This window comes from Myxocyprinus asiaticus, chromosome 49 (assembly GCF_019703515.2).
Source record: "Myxocyprinus asiaticus isolate MX2 ecotype Aquarium Trade chromosome 49, UBuf_Myxa_2, whole genome shotgun sequence".
Lineage (NCBI taxonomy): Eukaryota > Metazoa > Chordata > Actinopteri > Cypriniformes > Catostomidae > Myxocyprinus > Myxocyprinus asiaticus.
In genome coordinates, this window is record NC_059392.1 from 17,795,186 (window position 1) to 17,810,982 (window position 15,797).

General features: G+C 38.9%; 1 protein-coding gene across 1 annotated transcript in view; it reads right to left on the reverse strand.

The window, feature by feature from the left end:
* The window catches only part of alpi.1 (alkaline phosphatase, intestinal, tandem duplicate 1), a 43,026-nt gene extending 27,979 nt beyond the window's left edge, over window positions 1–15,047 (reverse strand). Inside the window, exons 1-4 of the mRNA XM_051694111.1 lie at window positions 14,912–15,047; window positions 14,444–14,563; window positions 11,011–11,126; window positions 10,326–10,500 (exon numbers count right to left, since the gene is read on the reverse strand). Of these exons, the coding sequence (XP_051550071.1) occupies window positions 10,326–10,500; window positions 11,011–11,126; window positions 14,444–14,563; window positions 14,912–14,999 (499 nt within the window). The 5' untranslated portion in view covers window positions 15,000–15,047. The remainder of the gene's footprint in view (window positions 1–10,325; window positions 10,501–11,010; window positions 11,127–14,443; window positions 14,564–14,911) is intronic.
* Between the last annotated feature and the right edge of the window lie 750 nt (window positions 15,048–15,797).

The window sequence follows — 15,797 nt, forward strand, 5'->3', positions numbered from 1 at the left end:
TTCTCTCTCCTCTCTCACTCTCTGCGTGTCTCCGCTCGCCCTTTCCCTATCCCCACACCTCCCCTCGCCTCTCCTCCAGATTCACAGGAGGCAGGGTGGGCCATCGGCTGACAGAACGTCTGGAAGGGCAGCATCTCCCCTCCAGAGATGGACAAGGGGAGTTAGTCAGACCGGTGGCACCCCAGCCTGAATTGGGAGGGGGAGGAGTGTGATGAGGAGGAGAAGGGTGTAGCCGGGCCGTGATGTTGACTGTTCAGCTGGTTCCCGCCTCCTCCTTGCCCATCCTTTATCTGTTACAGAATACAAAATTTAACAGGTAGCCAATCTAGCGATGCTAAGATTGGGCTGATATGATAATTTCTTTATTTCTTGGTTCTAGTCAGCACTCTAGATGCTGCATTTTCAACTAACTGAAGTTTATTTATGGAACCTGCAGGACATTCTCCCAGTAATGCATTTCAATAATCTAGTCTTGAGGTCATGAACGCATGAATAATTTTTTCGGCATTAGAAACAGAGAGAATGTGTCGTATCTTAGCAATATTTCTGAGATGAAATAATGCTGTTCTACAAACATTGGAAATGTGGTTTTTAAAGGACAGATTGCTATCAAATAGAACACCTAAGTTCTTTGCTGTAGAAGACGATGTGACAGTACATCCATTATATTTAGAGGTTTTTGGTCCAATTATTAGTACCTCTATTTTCATCGGGTTTCGAGGAAATATAAAGAGAAAACTAATTACACGGTTCCTGATAATGTCTCCCAGGGGAAGTATATTTAAGGCGAAAAGGAGAGGCCCTAAAACTGATCCCTGTGGCACTCCATGCTTAACTTTAGTTTGATCTGACAATTCCTCATTTACACAGATAAAGTGGTAGCGGTCAGATAAATAGGACCTAAACCAAGCCAGTGCCTGTCCACAAATGCCAACATAATTCTCAAGCCTATCCAAGAGAATTTCGTGATCTATGGTGTCGAAGGCAGCACTAAGATCTAAAACCACTAGAAGAGAAATGCAGCCATGTTCAGATGATAAGAGCAAGTGATTTGTAACTCTGTAAGTGCAGTCTCTGTACTATGATGGTGCCTAAATCCTGACTGAAATTCTTAATATATACCATTTTTTTGTAATAATGAACATAGTTGGGAGGACACTACCTTTTCTAGTATTTTCAACATAAATGAGAGATTTGAGATCGGTCTATAATCAGCCAACTCTCCAGGATCAAGCTGTGGTTTCTTGATAAGTGGTTTAATAACTGCTATCTTACATTTTCTGGGGACATGCCCTAAGGATAATGAGGGGTTAATAATATTAAGAAGAGGTTCTGAGATTACAGGAAACACTTATTTTAATAGTTTGGTTGGTATTGAATCTAAAAAACATGTTGTTGATTTTGATGTTTTGATAAATTTGTTTAGCTCTTCCTGTCCTATGACAGCAAAGGATTGAAGTTGCTCTTGGGGAATAATATCAGACACTGTCTTCAGAAGTGCTATTGCAGATGGTTGCATAATTCCAATTTTGTTTCTGATGATTTCAATTTTATCAGAAAAAAATTCATAAAGTCATTACTACTGTGCTGCGATGGAATATCTGGTTCAGTCAAAGCTTTATTCCTTACTAATTTATCCACAGTACTGAATAATCATCTAGGATTATTGTGGTTATTTTCTATGAGTTTGCTAAAATATGCAGACCTGGCAGCTTTTAGAGCCTTTCTGTAGCTAGCATTCCATGCACCACGAAAGATCTCTAATTTTGTACTCTTAAACTTGCGCTCCATTTTTCGAGCTCAATGTTCTTGAGAACATGAGTGTGATCATTGAACCACAGAGCTTTTCTCTTTCATTTTCTTTAATCGAAGGGGGGTGACACTATCTAGAGTGCTTGAGAAGACTGTATCTATATTTTCTGTGATTTCATCAAGTTCTTCAAAATTTTTTGGTTTACTGAGTATTTGAGAGAAATCTGGAAGGTTATTAGTAGAGCTATCTTTTGTGGTCAAAAGAATAGTTCTACCCGACTGATAACATAGATAGACGAGGTAATGATCTGAGATGTCATCACTCTGTGGAAGAATTATTATATTATCAACATCAATTCCATATGACAGAATTAAATCTAGCGTATGATTATGGCGATGAGTTGATCCTGTCACATTTGCTCTGACCCCAACAGAGTTGAGAATATCGATAAATGCTAATCCCAGTGTGTCATTTTCTTCAGTCACCAATGATTAAAGCTCTATCCACAGTAACTACTAGATCTGACAGAAAATCAACAAATTCTCTAAGTAAATCAGTATATGGCCCTGGTGGTCTTATCATCTGATTGTGGCTGCATTTCACTTCTAGTGCTTGTCTTGAATAGGCTAGAGAATTATGTTGGCATTTGTGGACTTGCATTAGCATGGTTTAGGTCCTTTTTAGCAGACCGCTACCACTTTGTTTATGTAAATGGGGAATTGTCAAACCACACAAAAGTATGGAGTGCCACAGGGATCAATTTTAGGGCCTCTGCTTTTCTCCTTGTATATGCTTCCCCTGGGAGATATTATCAGGAATCATGGAATAAGTTTCTGCTGTTATGCCGACAACACCCAACTTTATATTTCTTCAAAACCTGAAAAAGAACCTGCACAATTCTCCAAATTAGCAGAGTGTATCAATGAAATCAAAGATTGGATGGCCAGAAATGTCCTTCTACTCAATTCCATCAAAACAGAGGTACTAATTATTGGACCAAAAACCTCTAAAACAAGCCGCTAAAATATAATTTGACTCTCGATGGATGTACTGTTACATTGTCTTCAACAGCGAAGAACTTAGGTGTTATATTTGATACCAGTCTGTCCCTTGAAAATCAAATGACCAATGTTTGTAGAAAAGCATTCTTCCACTTAAGAAATATTGATAAATTACGACACATGCTGTCTGTTGCTGATGCCAAAAAACGAATTAATGCGTTCATGACCTCAAGACTAGATTATTGAAATGCATTACTGGGAGGATGTCCAGCAAGATCAATAAATAAACTTCAGTTGGTTCAAAATGCAGCAGCCAGAGTGCTGACTAGAACCAAGAAATATGATCATATTAGCCCCATTTTATCATTGTTATATTGGCTACCTGTTAAATTTCATATTAATTTTAAAATTCCGTTAACTACGTACAAAGCTTTGAATGGTCTAGCTCCGCAGTACTTAAGTGACCTTCTACCATGCTATATTCCATCATGTTCATTACGATCGCAAAATTCTGGCCTGTTAATAGTTCCTAGAATATCAAAATCCACAAAAGGAGGTAGATCCTTTTCATATTTGGCTCCTAAACTATGGAATGGTCTCCCTAACACTGTTTGGGATGCAGACACACTCACTCAGTTTAAGTCTTGACTAAAGACTCATCTATTTAGCCAGGCATACACCTAATTTATTCTTCAACTCACAATTAGGCAGCTTTATTTAGGTCTGCCGGAACCAGAAACCAGAAACACTGATCATGATTTATAACTCTGCAATAAATTGAATGGCATCTATGCTAATATTATTCTATTTGTATCCCTGTCTCCACCTCGGGACTCCTATCCTGAGGTCACCAGAACCGGCTGGATCCAGCTCCATTCATGCTTCATGTTGGACTCCACTGCTACGTGTCTCTGAGTGATGATGACTAAATGCAGCCAGTGCCAGCCAACATCACTTCAGTCTATTACGATGGACTTCAGAGGATGAACTGATGCCAACTCCAACCATAAGACATGGGATACATCATATGCCATTGCCTGAACCTTGGATTTAAGATAGATCTCACCGAAATTACCGGCTGGTTGAACTGCGATGCACCTCACTGATCTCTGCCTGCATCACCTCGGACTAATGATGGACTACACTCTTATAATGGAATACATAGAATATCAATGAATTGCCAACAAAACCCTTCATCAGCCAATACTAACAAAGGACAATGCATCTATGTGAACTTCTGCAGTTTCATTTTCTGTTAATGCATGAACGATGTGTGTTGTGAAAGGCCAATACAAATAAAAATGACTTGACTATATACTGTAGCAAGAACAAAAGATGATAGAGATTCTTTATTTATATCTGACAATGTCACATTAAATATTAGTGGTTCAAAAGAACTGACCTCTGAGTAACATCAAAAACAGCACTGTAAATTGTAGCAACACCTCCTCCTCAACCTTTCAGGCGAGGCTCATGTTTATAACAATGACCTTTGGGAGTAGACTCATTTAACTAATATATTCATCCAGTTTAAGCCAGGTTTCAGTCAAACAGAGCAAATCTAAACTATGATCTGTAATAATTTAATTTACAATTAGTGCTTTGGATGAAAGTAATCTAATGCTTATTAGCCCTACCTTTATATGTTTATCTTACATTGTTTTGTTATTTTCAAGTTTGATATCAATACATTTTTTTTCTAAATGACTTTGTGAGAGTTTTGTGTTTGGTAGTTCAGGGAACAGACACAGACTCTATATGATATCTAGGTGATACAGCCTCTATGTGTTGTAGTTTATGTGACCTGTGTGACGTCTTAAGGCAGCTAGCAGACATTCAGATTAGCCAGTTTGTCTGCTTCCTGACTTGGGCCCCAGTTAGTCAAACACTATAACTATTGAGACTATGAGCCAGATTACTAGAGAGGAGAGCAGCACCTTCCCTGGAGGGGTAGAGTCCGTCTCTCTTTAGCAGGTCATGTCTACCCAAAAAACTTGTCCAATTGTCTAAAAATCCTATGCTATTCTGCGGACACCACTCAGACATCCAGCCATTCAGCAATGCAGCAGAGCAGGGAGGGGACCAGAGTATATTACAGTGTCTGACATAATTTTTGCAAGTTCACACACCTCTTTAATATTATCTTTAGTGATCTCTGACTGGCGAAGCCGGACATCGTTAGTGCCAACATAAATAACAATCTTAGAAAATCTATGTTTAGCATTAGCCAGCACTTGTTGCTCTGACACCCGAAGTGCATTGTACTATGGTGGCTGGAGTCTCTATTTCTACGTTCCTTACAAAAGAATCACCTATAACCAGGCTGTTTACAACAGGCTTCTCAGTGGGTGTATCACTGAGTGGGTAGAATCTATTGGAAATCCTAACAAGAATGGTAGAGTGGTATCGCTTTGCACTATGAATATGCTGCTGAGACGTCACCCAAATGCCCTGCTGCAGGGGCTCTACAGCTGGAACCGAAGTGTGTGTGTTGCTCACTGTACAACCTGCATCCGAAACAATATCTAAAGGCTTCTCTTTCTCACTGACCTCCACTAGCAATCGGATGCGTGTCTGTAACTCATTAGTCCTCTCCATCAGCCTGACTAATTCCTTATATTTAAAGTATGTAAATCCCTCACTGATGATGGATGAAACTATCATAAACATGTGGAATGCAGTGCAAGTAGCAATAACGTGTGCTGATGCCATAACTTACTGCAATATTTTGTTGATGTGGTTTAACTTGGGCAACGTGGGTTTGAGATTGATGTGAATCCCACACATAATAGTTTGTTGTTATAGTGGTTCTTGATAAGCAGTGCTTTGAGATCGATGCAATAATCTGTGTAACACAGAGGAGAAAACGGGTGCACGCTGTTAAATGCGTGCAGTTTAATCGCGATAAAAATAGAAAGTGGATGTGCGTGGAAAAATGTTTGATCAAGGCTGGGATTGGGAATGAAACAGATTGCCAGTGAACAATGGTAGTCACAGAAAGCTGTCAGTTCTCTAAATTAAAACAAGCTGAACAATTCACCTATGTTGGGTTGGAGGGGCTAAATTCAGGGTGAATGGGACAGGTGGCTAGAAGGTGCACTGATTTCCTGCAAAACAAACATAATCCTTATTGGACTCTATGTAGCCTCTCTTTTGTGGGCAATCATACTCCCCCTAATTGCATGGGTTCAGCAGATGGAGATGTTGAAGTGGGTTCCAGGAATGTGGGCGAATCAGCCATGGGCATTTGGGTTCCAAGTAAATAGTCTATTTTGATAGCCAGCTTGTAGAATTGACTGTGCGAGATGACGTCATCTCTGTAGGCTAGTTCGGACTAAAGGGATCTATTTAATTTCCTTGCGATATATCAGTTTTAAAGAGTCCTTGGTCCATATACCTTGGGTTCTTGGGTGCAGTTGCTCTCCTCTGCCGCAAACTCAAAAGTTGTTACCCCGCATTACGACCAAAGACTTCCTTGAACTGGTTCTGGAATAATGTAAAAGAATAACAGGGTTCTAGAGCTCTTCAAAGACAGCTTGCTGTGCGAGATAAATTGAGCACTGCAGAAAGAACCTTCTGCATTTATCCAAAGTATTCAAAGTATTCTGGCGAAGTATTCTGTAACTCAGAAGACAGTAACTTTGGTAGGATCCATGTGCAGGGAGTTTAATAAATAACAATATCAGAGTTCAATGTCAGGGTCAGGCAGGCAAAGGTCATAGACATAGTAGGCAGATTATCCAAGGCAGACAAATCCAATTGGATAGGCAATAATCAAGGGCAACAAAGGAAAGTCAGGATCAAAGACACTAGAAAGACAACAGAGAATGATAATGCTCAGAATTGCAGCTGGAAGTGGTAAACAATAATTTGCTGTGAAAAACTATGAGAGCAATGCTTATATAGTCCATGGATACTTCTCATTTCTCAAACTTTGCATCCTTGTTTCCATTCCTTGCTTTATTTTCTCGCTTCCTAGCTCCACCCTCTAAGGAAACAAGGAAAGGATCCAAGGAAAGGATCCAAGGAAAGGAAATGAGGATGGAGGAATCAAAGCAAGACAGATTTGTGAAATGGAATGTCCTTCTCACTCACAAGTCAATTCAGAGTGCCGTCTCTGCGCAGTGGCATTACCTCGGAGCACTTGCAGTGATGTTGTTCAAACTTGATTAATTTATATTTTTATAATAAAACCTAATAATTCAAGATGCACTGTTAAAGTATTTGACAATTATTATTTACAACTTTATTTAAACAGCAAAGGTGAAATATGAATTAAAACTGTTGTGTCAGTTGTGAAAGGGGAGGAGAATTTATGTGTGCGTCAGGTACTTCGGCCAAAAATAAGATGATATGGTGCTTACTCGCTCAAGCGTCCTTGGGAAGCTTCCTCTGTCCTCAGTCCTCGCCTCCTTGTGGTGCATTTAGAGAATTGATACATCCTTCATGATGGCGGACTCTGAATGGTTTCTGGGTCACAGGCTCGAGGACGGAGGAGCGAGGAAACCTGGATGCACAATTAAAGAAATGAGAAGCACCCCTTATGTGATGAGCAGGAGATTGGAAGCAGGTGCGATGAATCTAGCTGTTATTAGTGGTGGGGGCGATAACGGCCTCTGGTGGTGAACTGCTGTAACTATAGATGTGGATGTGACAGTTTCTCCCCTCCTAGGAGCGGCACCTGACACAGACTTGGGGGGCCTACCCCTAGGCCTGGGTGCTGGGCTTTTGGGATGGTTGGCGATGGGATGGTGATGAAGGCCTCTGTTTGTGAACTGGTGTAACTGTAGATGTGGAAGTGAGACCAACAGAGTCCAAAATTGGCAACAATAGACCTACCTATCTCTCTGTAAAAATAAAATTACGCTGCCACCTTTGAAATGTATTTTTTTGGCCTGTAGTTTTGCTCCAAAACCATAGGCGAAATTTGTCATTTTGAACCCCCTATACAAAATAATGGATTTCTCAATAAATATTGATTCATGACATTTAATATTTTCACTTTCATAATAATTTATGTTTATCTTTCACCTTTAAAACAACAATTTTGCTGTGTGGACCTCTGGATGAGTTGACACAGATTGACCCTGCATGCAAATGATTGTCAGAAGTTTGCCGCTCTTAACCGGTAATGGTAAACCTGCAACAAACCTTCTATAAACAAAAACACCATTCATGTTCACTTTTGCAAGAATACAAATACTTATAAAACATATGAAAACATTAAGAACAGCTTATTGCATTGTCATTAACATTTTTGAGGGCGTTTACATTATAGTGAAAATGTATAATGTGTGCTAATGGCCATGTCTCAAAAACCTATTGAGCTGCCTACCTAGATGGCATTTAAGAGTATTATAGGCACATTACCAATTCCATAACCAAAAAGTGGTCTCAAATCGCAGGCAGCTAATTTTACTACCTTGTTAGATACAAAATTGTGAAAATCTGAGGCAAGATTCATAAATATAGCTAACTCTACCTTGGGCCAAGCTCAAAGAAAAATGTCATCCAAGATGGTGGTCAGAGCCAAGGGAATTATTTAATATAACTACATTTTAATTCAGTACTTAAATGTAATTATTAGAAAATAGTTCCACAGATTTGAAATTTATTATTTTAACCAATATCTACAGTGCATCCGGAAAGTATTCACAGCGCTTCACTTTTTCCACATTTTGTTATGTTACAGCCTTATTCCAAAATTGATTAAATTCATTATTTTCCTCAAAATTCTACAAACAATACGCCATAATGACAACGTGAAAGAAGTTTGTTTGAAATCTTTGCAAATTTATTAAAAATAAAAAACAATGTACATCACATGTACATAAGTATTCACAGCCTTTGCTCAATACTTTGTTGAAGCACCTTTGGCACCAATTACAGCCTCAAGTCTTTTTGAGTATGATGCTACAAGTTTGGCACACCTATTTTTGGGCAGTTTCTCCCATTCTTCTTTGCAGGACCTCTCAAGCTCCATCAGGATGGATGGGGAGCATTGGTACACAGCCATTTTCAGATCTCTCCAGAGATGTTCAATCGGGTTCAAGTCTGGGCTCTGGTTGGGCCACTCAAGGACATTCACAGAGTTGTCCCGGAGCCACTCCTTTGTTATCTTGGCTGTGTGCTTAGGGTCGTTGTCCTGTTGGAAGATGAACCTTCGCCCCAGTCTGAGGTCCAGAGCACTCTGGAGCAGGTTTTCATCAAGGATGTCTCTGTACATTGCTGCATTCATCTTTCCCTCGATCCTGACCAGTCTCCCAGTTCCTGCCACTGAAAAACATCCCCACAGCATGATGCTGCCACCACCATGCTTCACTGTAGGGATGGTATTGGCCAGGTGATGAGCGGTGCCTGGATTCCTCCAGACATAACGCTTGCCATTCAGGCCAAAGAGTTCAATCTTTGTTTCTCATGGTCTGAGAGTCCTTCAGGTGCCTTCTGGCAAACTCCAGGTGGGCTGTCATGTGCCTTTTACTGAGGAGTGGCTTCCATCTGGCCACTCTACCATACAGGCCTGATTGGTGGAGTGCTGCAGAGATGGTTGTTCTTCTGGAAGGTTCTCCTCTCTCCACAGAGAAATGCTGGAGCTCTGTCAGAGTGACCATTGGGTTCTTGGTCACCTCCCTGACTAAGGCCCTTCTCCCCCGATCGCTCAGTTTTGCCAGGCGGCCAGCTGGAAGAGTCCTGGTGGTTCCAAACTTCTTCCATTTACGGATGATGGAGGCCACTGTGCTCATTGGGACCTTCAATGCTGCAGAAATTTTTCTGTACCCTTCCCCAGATCTGTGCCTCAATACAATCCTGTCTCAGAAGTCTACAGACAATTCCTTGGACTTCATGGCTTGGTTTGTGCTCTGACATGCACTGTTAACTGTGGCACCTTATATAGACAGGTGTGTGCCTTTCCAAATCATGTCCAATCAACTGAATTTACCACAGGTGGACTCCAATCAAGTTGTAGAAACATCTCAAGGATGATCAGTAGAAACAGGATGCACCTGAGCTCAATTTTGAGTGTCATGGCAAAGGCTGTGAATACTTATGTACATGTGATTTTTTTCGTTTTTTATTTTTAATAAATTTGCGAAGATTTCAAACAAACTTATTTCACGTTGTCATTACGGGGTATTGTTTGTAGAATTTTGAGGAAAATAATGAATTTAATCCATTTCGGAATAAGGCTGTAACATAACAAAATGTGGAAAAAGTAAAGCGCTGTACTGTATGTGTCCTATGTATTCTTAGTGTTAAGAGTACAATATTGACATTAGATTAAATACATTCTAATTTTAAAATAATTGAGTGTTACCATTGAGTCATGTGACTAGGACTATCACAATTTGAGGTATTGTAGTCAACCAACAACAAAGGTGAAAAAATGTAGAGTAGAATATAAATAAAAAAATTAATGTATTCTTTTTTTTTTTTTTTTTACAAAACTGAATTTATAACGCTAATTTATAATGCTAACACTATGTGCTACATGTACATTATGATATGAAACTGATTGCATGCTGCATGCCTATTACATACATACATAGACATAGAGTCAAAAAGGAACATACCTTGTGCTTTAGCACGATGTAGCACAGAGAAAACCTCATTGCCAAAAGTTGTATTACACTCGTAGGGTACTGCTTTTGCGCTCAAACCCACCGTCTTAGCATTGGCCTTCACACCACAGTGATACGCTGTAGCCGTGCTAGCACTGTCCGCCACTTGCTTGTCCACACTATATGTCTATTTAGAAACAAACCCAGTTACAGTATAATAACTACTGATGTTAATATGTTGAAGCATTAATAAATTCTATATTTCCTCCTTGTTCATTGACGCATACACTCAGCAGCACTCGTTTCTTCCTTACAAAGATTCGTTAAGGGGCGCACACCCTTCAGATGTCACAGAAACCCAAACAGACATACATATTAACATAATTTATGTTTTAAATGTGTTCTACATATTTAATATTCTATAAGAAATATGTGAAACTCAAGTAATGTACTAACTGATGTAGTAATTAACTTAATTGAAAGCCAGTAACTGTAATCTGATTACATTAACTTTTTTTAAACAACACACAAATATACATGCATTAAATAGAAATTTGTCTGACAACCAAAACATGCCCTCACCCACGTGACATGCACATGCTTCAAAGTACAATAAAAGGCAAAACAAAACTGCTTACCATCTGCTTAATTGATTAGAGTAATGATAGAATAGGGTGGGAAATGAGAGTCTTCAAACCTTGGACAGGGCGAGGTATGGAAATCTATCCATTGCCAAAACAGTCTCTTCCCCCGATTGTCCTTCCATTTGACCCCGCAGGATACGAGCGGCTGAAACAGTGGACACGCCCATCCCTGAATGACAAAAACAATAAAGGACAATTTCATACATTTTGATAGACAAGAGACTAGATTGGGTACGCATATCCCATTTACATAAATGTGTCTCCGCAAAGTGGATATAAATGTAATCTACTTTTCCCATGCTATATGCCATCTAATGTGGGTCATTAAATCTAAAAACATGAAGTGACTGAAATTGCTTAGATTATTGCGGTACCAAAGGCAACAGCTGTTATGTGCTGGATTTTCTTTGTTAAAGTTTTTAGCTCTCAAATTTACACGTATTGTCGTAGTTCCATTTGGGAAACGTAAAGTTTATGTATCTGTCCTGAACTATCAGATATGCTTGACTGGGTTACATCTTGAATTTGACCCAGCTCTCAAGGTGTTTGTCAATCAGATTGGTGTCCGTCTCCTGTAGTTTGAGTGATCAAATTGCTATCAGAATCAGAATCAGAATGAGATTTAATGCCAAGTGTTCTCATGTACACAAGGGTGATAGGAGAAACGTGCACACAGAACATTACAGTGAGACAGAATATAAAACATGGTAAGAGTATAAATAGACATACAAATAATAAGACATATAACGGAATGGCGTATGTCTCGAAAATGGCCTTTGTCTCGATTGCGTCTTGGACAACAACTTAGTCTTTTCATGATCAGATAGCTATCCAACAAGTTAAATGTCAAGTGTAAATCTTTCAATATCACAAAATTCTTCATGTAATCTGCTATAATATGGGATAAGAAGTAACAGACATAAGGTATAATGTACAGTTAACCAGTCAGTATCACAAAATAAACAGACAGGGTGATCAACACTGTTGGAGAAGCTACTTTGAAACTAGCTTCTCAAGCTACAAGCTACTATCAGGATGTAAAGCGAATAATGAACATTAATTGACTGAACATTATCCTGCTTATTACAAAGCTACTAACCAAATAAAGAAATAAATGGCCTTACAAAAAAATCTAAACTAGCCGCAAACTTTCCGCAAATTTGCAGCTCATTATTTTCACATGCAAATGAGCATTTGATTCACCGCAAATGTTTGCCAGAAGTTTGCAGCTCTTCACTGGTAGTGGTGAACCTCCGGTAAACCTTTGGCAACAATGGACAATTTGCTGCAAGTTTTCCGCAAAGCTCATTTGCATGTAAAAATTATCAGTGGCAAATTTTCGGCAAGTTTGCAGCATTATATTGGATTAAGTTGAATATTGAAATACTGAGGTGAAAATTATTTTATTATGTTACGAAAGATCGGGACAACCATCAATTACACAGGACCCTGACCATATTGCCTGTCTGTATTGCAGCAGTTCTGAGGTGAAAGGTCCACTGTGTGGCACTAAAAGCGAGTAAAATTTTCTCACAAACAGATGAGGTTTTTAAAAGTTGATATTTTAATGAGTTTAAAATCAACAAAACCTCCCTACCCCAAACCTTAAACCTAACCAATAATATAAAAAAAGCAAATGTAAGATGAAAACACAACTGCTGAATCAAGCACATCATTTTGTGGTGTTTCTATGACACTTTCAGCTCGCATGTCAACTCGCATGCTCTTCAGGACTCATACCCTGGTCCTCTGCATCACAAGTGCAATGCTTTAACATTTGAGCTACCTCACAATTTGTTCACACTGGAACAAGTTTGTAAATATAGTTGGTTATGTAATGCAAGCGTTAAAATGTATCGCCTTCAAGTCATGCGCTATAGTAAAAGTGTTTAGATGTCATAAGATAGCATTTTGTGAGGAACAGGGTGAAAAGTGTGTTTTTGAACTTTTGCCACAATACTAACAATAATTTAGCAAAATGTAGGTATAGTAATAAGATTCTAAGAGACCAGGTTGATAATATAATATAATATAATATAATATAATATAATATAATATAATATAATATAATATAATATAATATAATATAATGATATATGACATATAGCATCAAATAAAGTGGCATCTGTAAGCAAATGCTGCTAGAGCTCAGGGCCTGTATTCACAGAAAATCTTAAGGCTAAAAGTTGCTCCTAATGCGGAAATTTAGGAGCAACTCTTAAAAATTAGGGGTGTATCACCGGGACTTGTAAAATGTTCACCTAAGAGTAATTCATGAATCATTATAATGCTAAAAGTAGCTCCTAAAGCCACGACAGCTTAGAAATTGTCCTGAGGACTTCTAACTCCCTAAGAGTGACTCACAAACCATCCAAAGCATGGCTGATGTCATCAATACACATTAAAAACAATGTATTAGAATATTATTATGACATTGACCATTTAAAAAGGTATTGCCTGAATCACAATTGAGTCTATGTATTTGAATAATATAATATTATTATATTATAAATATTATATTGTTATCATTGGCTGTTAAAAAAGGTATTGCCTGAATCACGGGGTGTTTTCATTATTGTAAACTTAGATATAGAGATGCAGTTACCTCTCCCACGAATGGAAACAACCCAATTACACCGGAGATAAAGGTTTTGGCAAATCTGCGCTCCCTGGCCACATCAAAATAAAACTGTGTTGCGTGGATGAATAGGTAATTTCTGTCATCCATCAGCAGAATAATCTATTAAACTACAAACCACACTTCATCTGAGTTCATAGTGTATTTTTTATGTATTTTTTTGTCCAGTGGATGTGTGCTCGCTGCAGAGAAAAAAGTGGGCATTCACAGGGAATCATGACAATCATGGGGCTACCCGGTGTTTTGATGCTGTTGACGGAATGCACACTCGTTTCATTACATCAACACAGGTTGAATAAATGTTCATCAACCGAAAAACAATCCTCTATCTATCTATCTATTGTATGTTTGTATATATCGGACAAAAAGCTGTTCCCTGTCTACCAATCACTGAGGGTGATTTAAAAGAGCACGCTAATAAAATGTCACGTCATCCATAGCAACGAAGTCAACTCCGCCTTACTCTTATCTTAAGATTTCCTTAGTAAAACTTGCTCTTGGCAGTTTTGTGAATAGGTTTTAAGCAAAAACTCCTAGCTAGGAACTCTTTGGAGAACTCCTAGTGGTAAGATAAAAATCTTTGTGAATATGGCCCTAGAACTAACTTCACTTTTCTGATCCACATGTGTAGTTCATCACATTATCTATGTTTCTTATTGTTTGTTTTTTTAAATAATAAGCTAAATATGAAATATTTTTCTTGAAAAGTTACTTACTCCTGTTTGATATTTTGTTGTGTCCAAAGGTTTTGTGGCCACTATATATAATAAGATAATATAAGATAGTATGTATCTCATACTAAGATAAAATGACAAGTCACGTAGTGACAAGTTGTGTTCATAACTCACCATCACCAAGGAAGAGGATGATGTTTTTGGCCCGATGCGCTCGTAGTGGCAGTCTCAATGTAGCCTCCAGCGTCTTCCTGGCCTGATCATTCCAATACGCAGGTTCTTTTTCCCATTCCGCTACCAAAACAAACATAATGCTATAAGCAACATCTCCTTCCCAGAAACAGTACTGGTCTGGTGTTGTAATTCTTTTGAAGAGGTATGGAGACGCAGGCTCCACCGCAAACCTGCCCTGACAAGACCTAAGAGCCCCATGCAAACATACAGGCAGCCAAATTATACTCTCTCCAACTTTTCCTAACTCCAAAACTAAAAAAAACAGGCAAACTCCAACTAAGCCCAAGATCCAGTTCCAGCCTACACACCTACTTGCAAAAACCCCACAAGACCAATAGTGAATATTACCTGTCTGCCCACAAAAGTCTAAATTTAGGAATACAGACAACAGGAGTGCTGTGTCCTTACCAACGGCCCCTAGACTGCAGCTGGTGCTCAGGAGGAGGTGGGCCAGCAACAGTAGCTTGCCGGGGGCCCGGCTATAAACCAAACACATTCTAAACCACAGAGCAGAGAGTGAGCAACCTCAGTACACCACGGCGCTGGAAAGGAGTGTCTACACCAACCTCCAGCCCCTGCTTTTAAACCCAGGGTGTGTTGTAAGCCAGGGCCCCAGACAGCTCATAGGCTCATGGTCTGTTGAGGGACCACACAGGGCCAGGAAGCCCCTCGAATGTTCTTTTCCTAATCTGGCATTTTTGTTTTAGGAGACTGTTCTTCCTTGTTGTTTTCCCTCTTTTTCCTGCTCTCCTGAGATCTGCTCTTAGAACGTGTGACCCTTTAATGTGGTGAATTGCACTAATGTGTAATTTTTGAACAATGATTAATTCGGCAGGGGAAAAGTAACAGTGCTTGTGATGGCACTGAACGTCATCCAAACTATATTGCTTTTTTGTTATTTTTGTCTCCAGTATGTGAGAAACATCAGGTAGTTCAATTTTTTTAAGATTTCTCGCTAGAGTGTAGTCAACTAATTTATCGACTAATTTATCCTTTTATATATAAAACACTAATAATTACAACAAAACTCATAATGTGTATCTTTAACAACACATTTTCATACCAACAACCATCTAGTAATTACTCTGATTTAAGTCTCACAAGCCTTATGTAACACAGTAACAATGTTTTGTTCATTTTGAGTCGGACATGCGATTCAATAAGTTATTCACTAAAAAGAACCATCTGATAAGAGTTATTCATCTGGAGTTAGCGCTGTATGTTTTCCCTTATAAAAATAAAGAGTTTATGGCAAATTTGACCTTAAACTTGTCGCAAATTCGCCACTGATCAT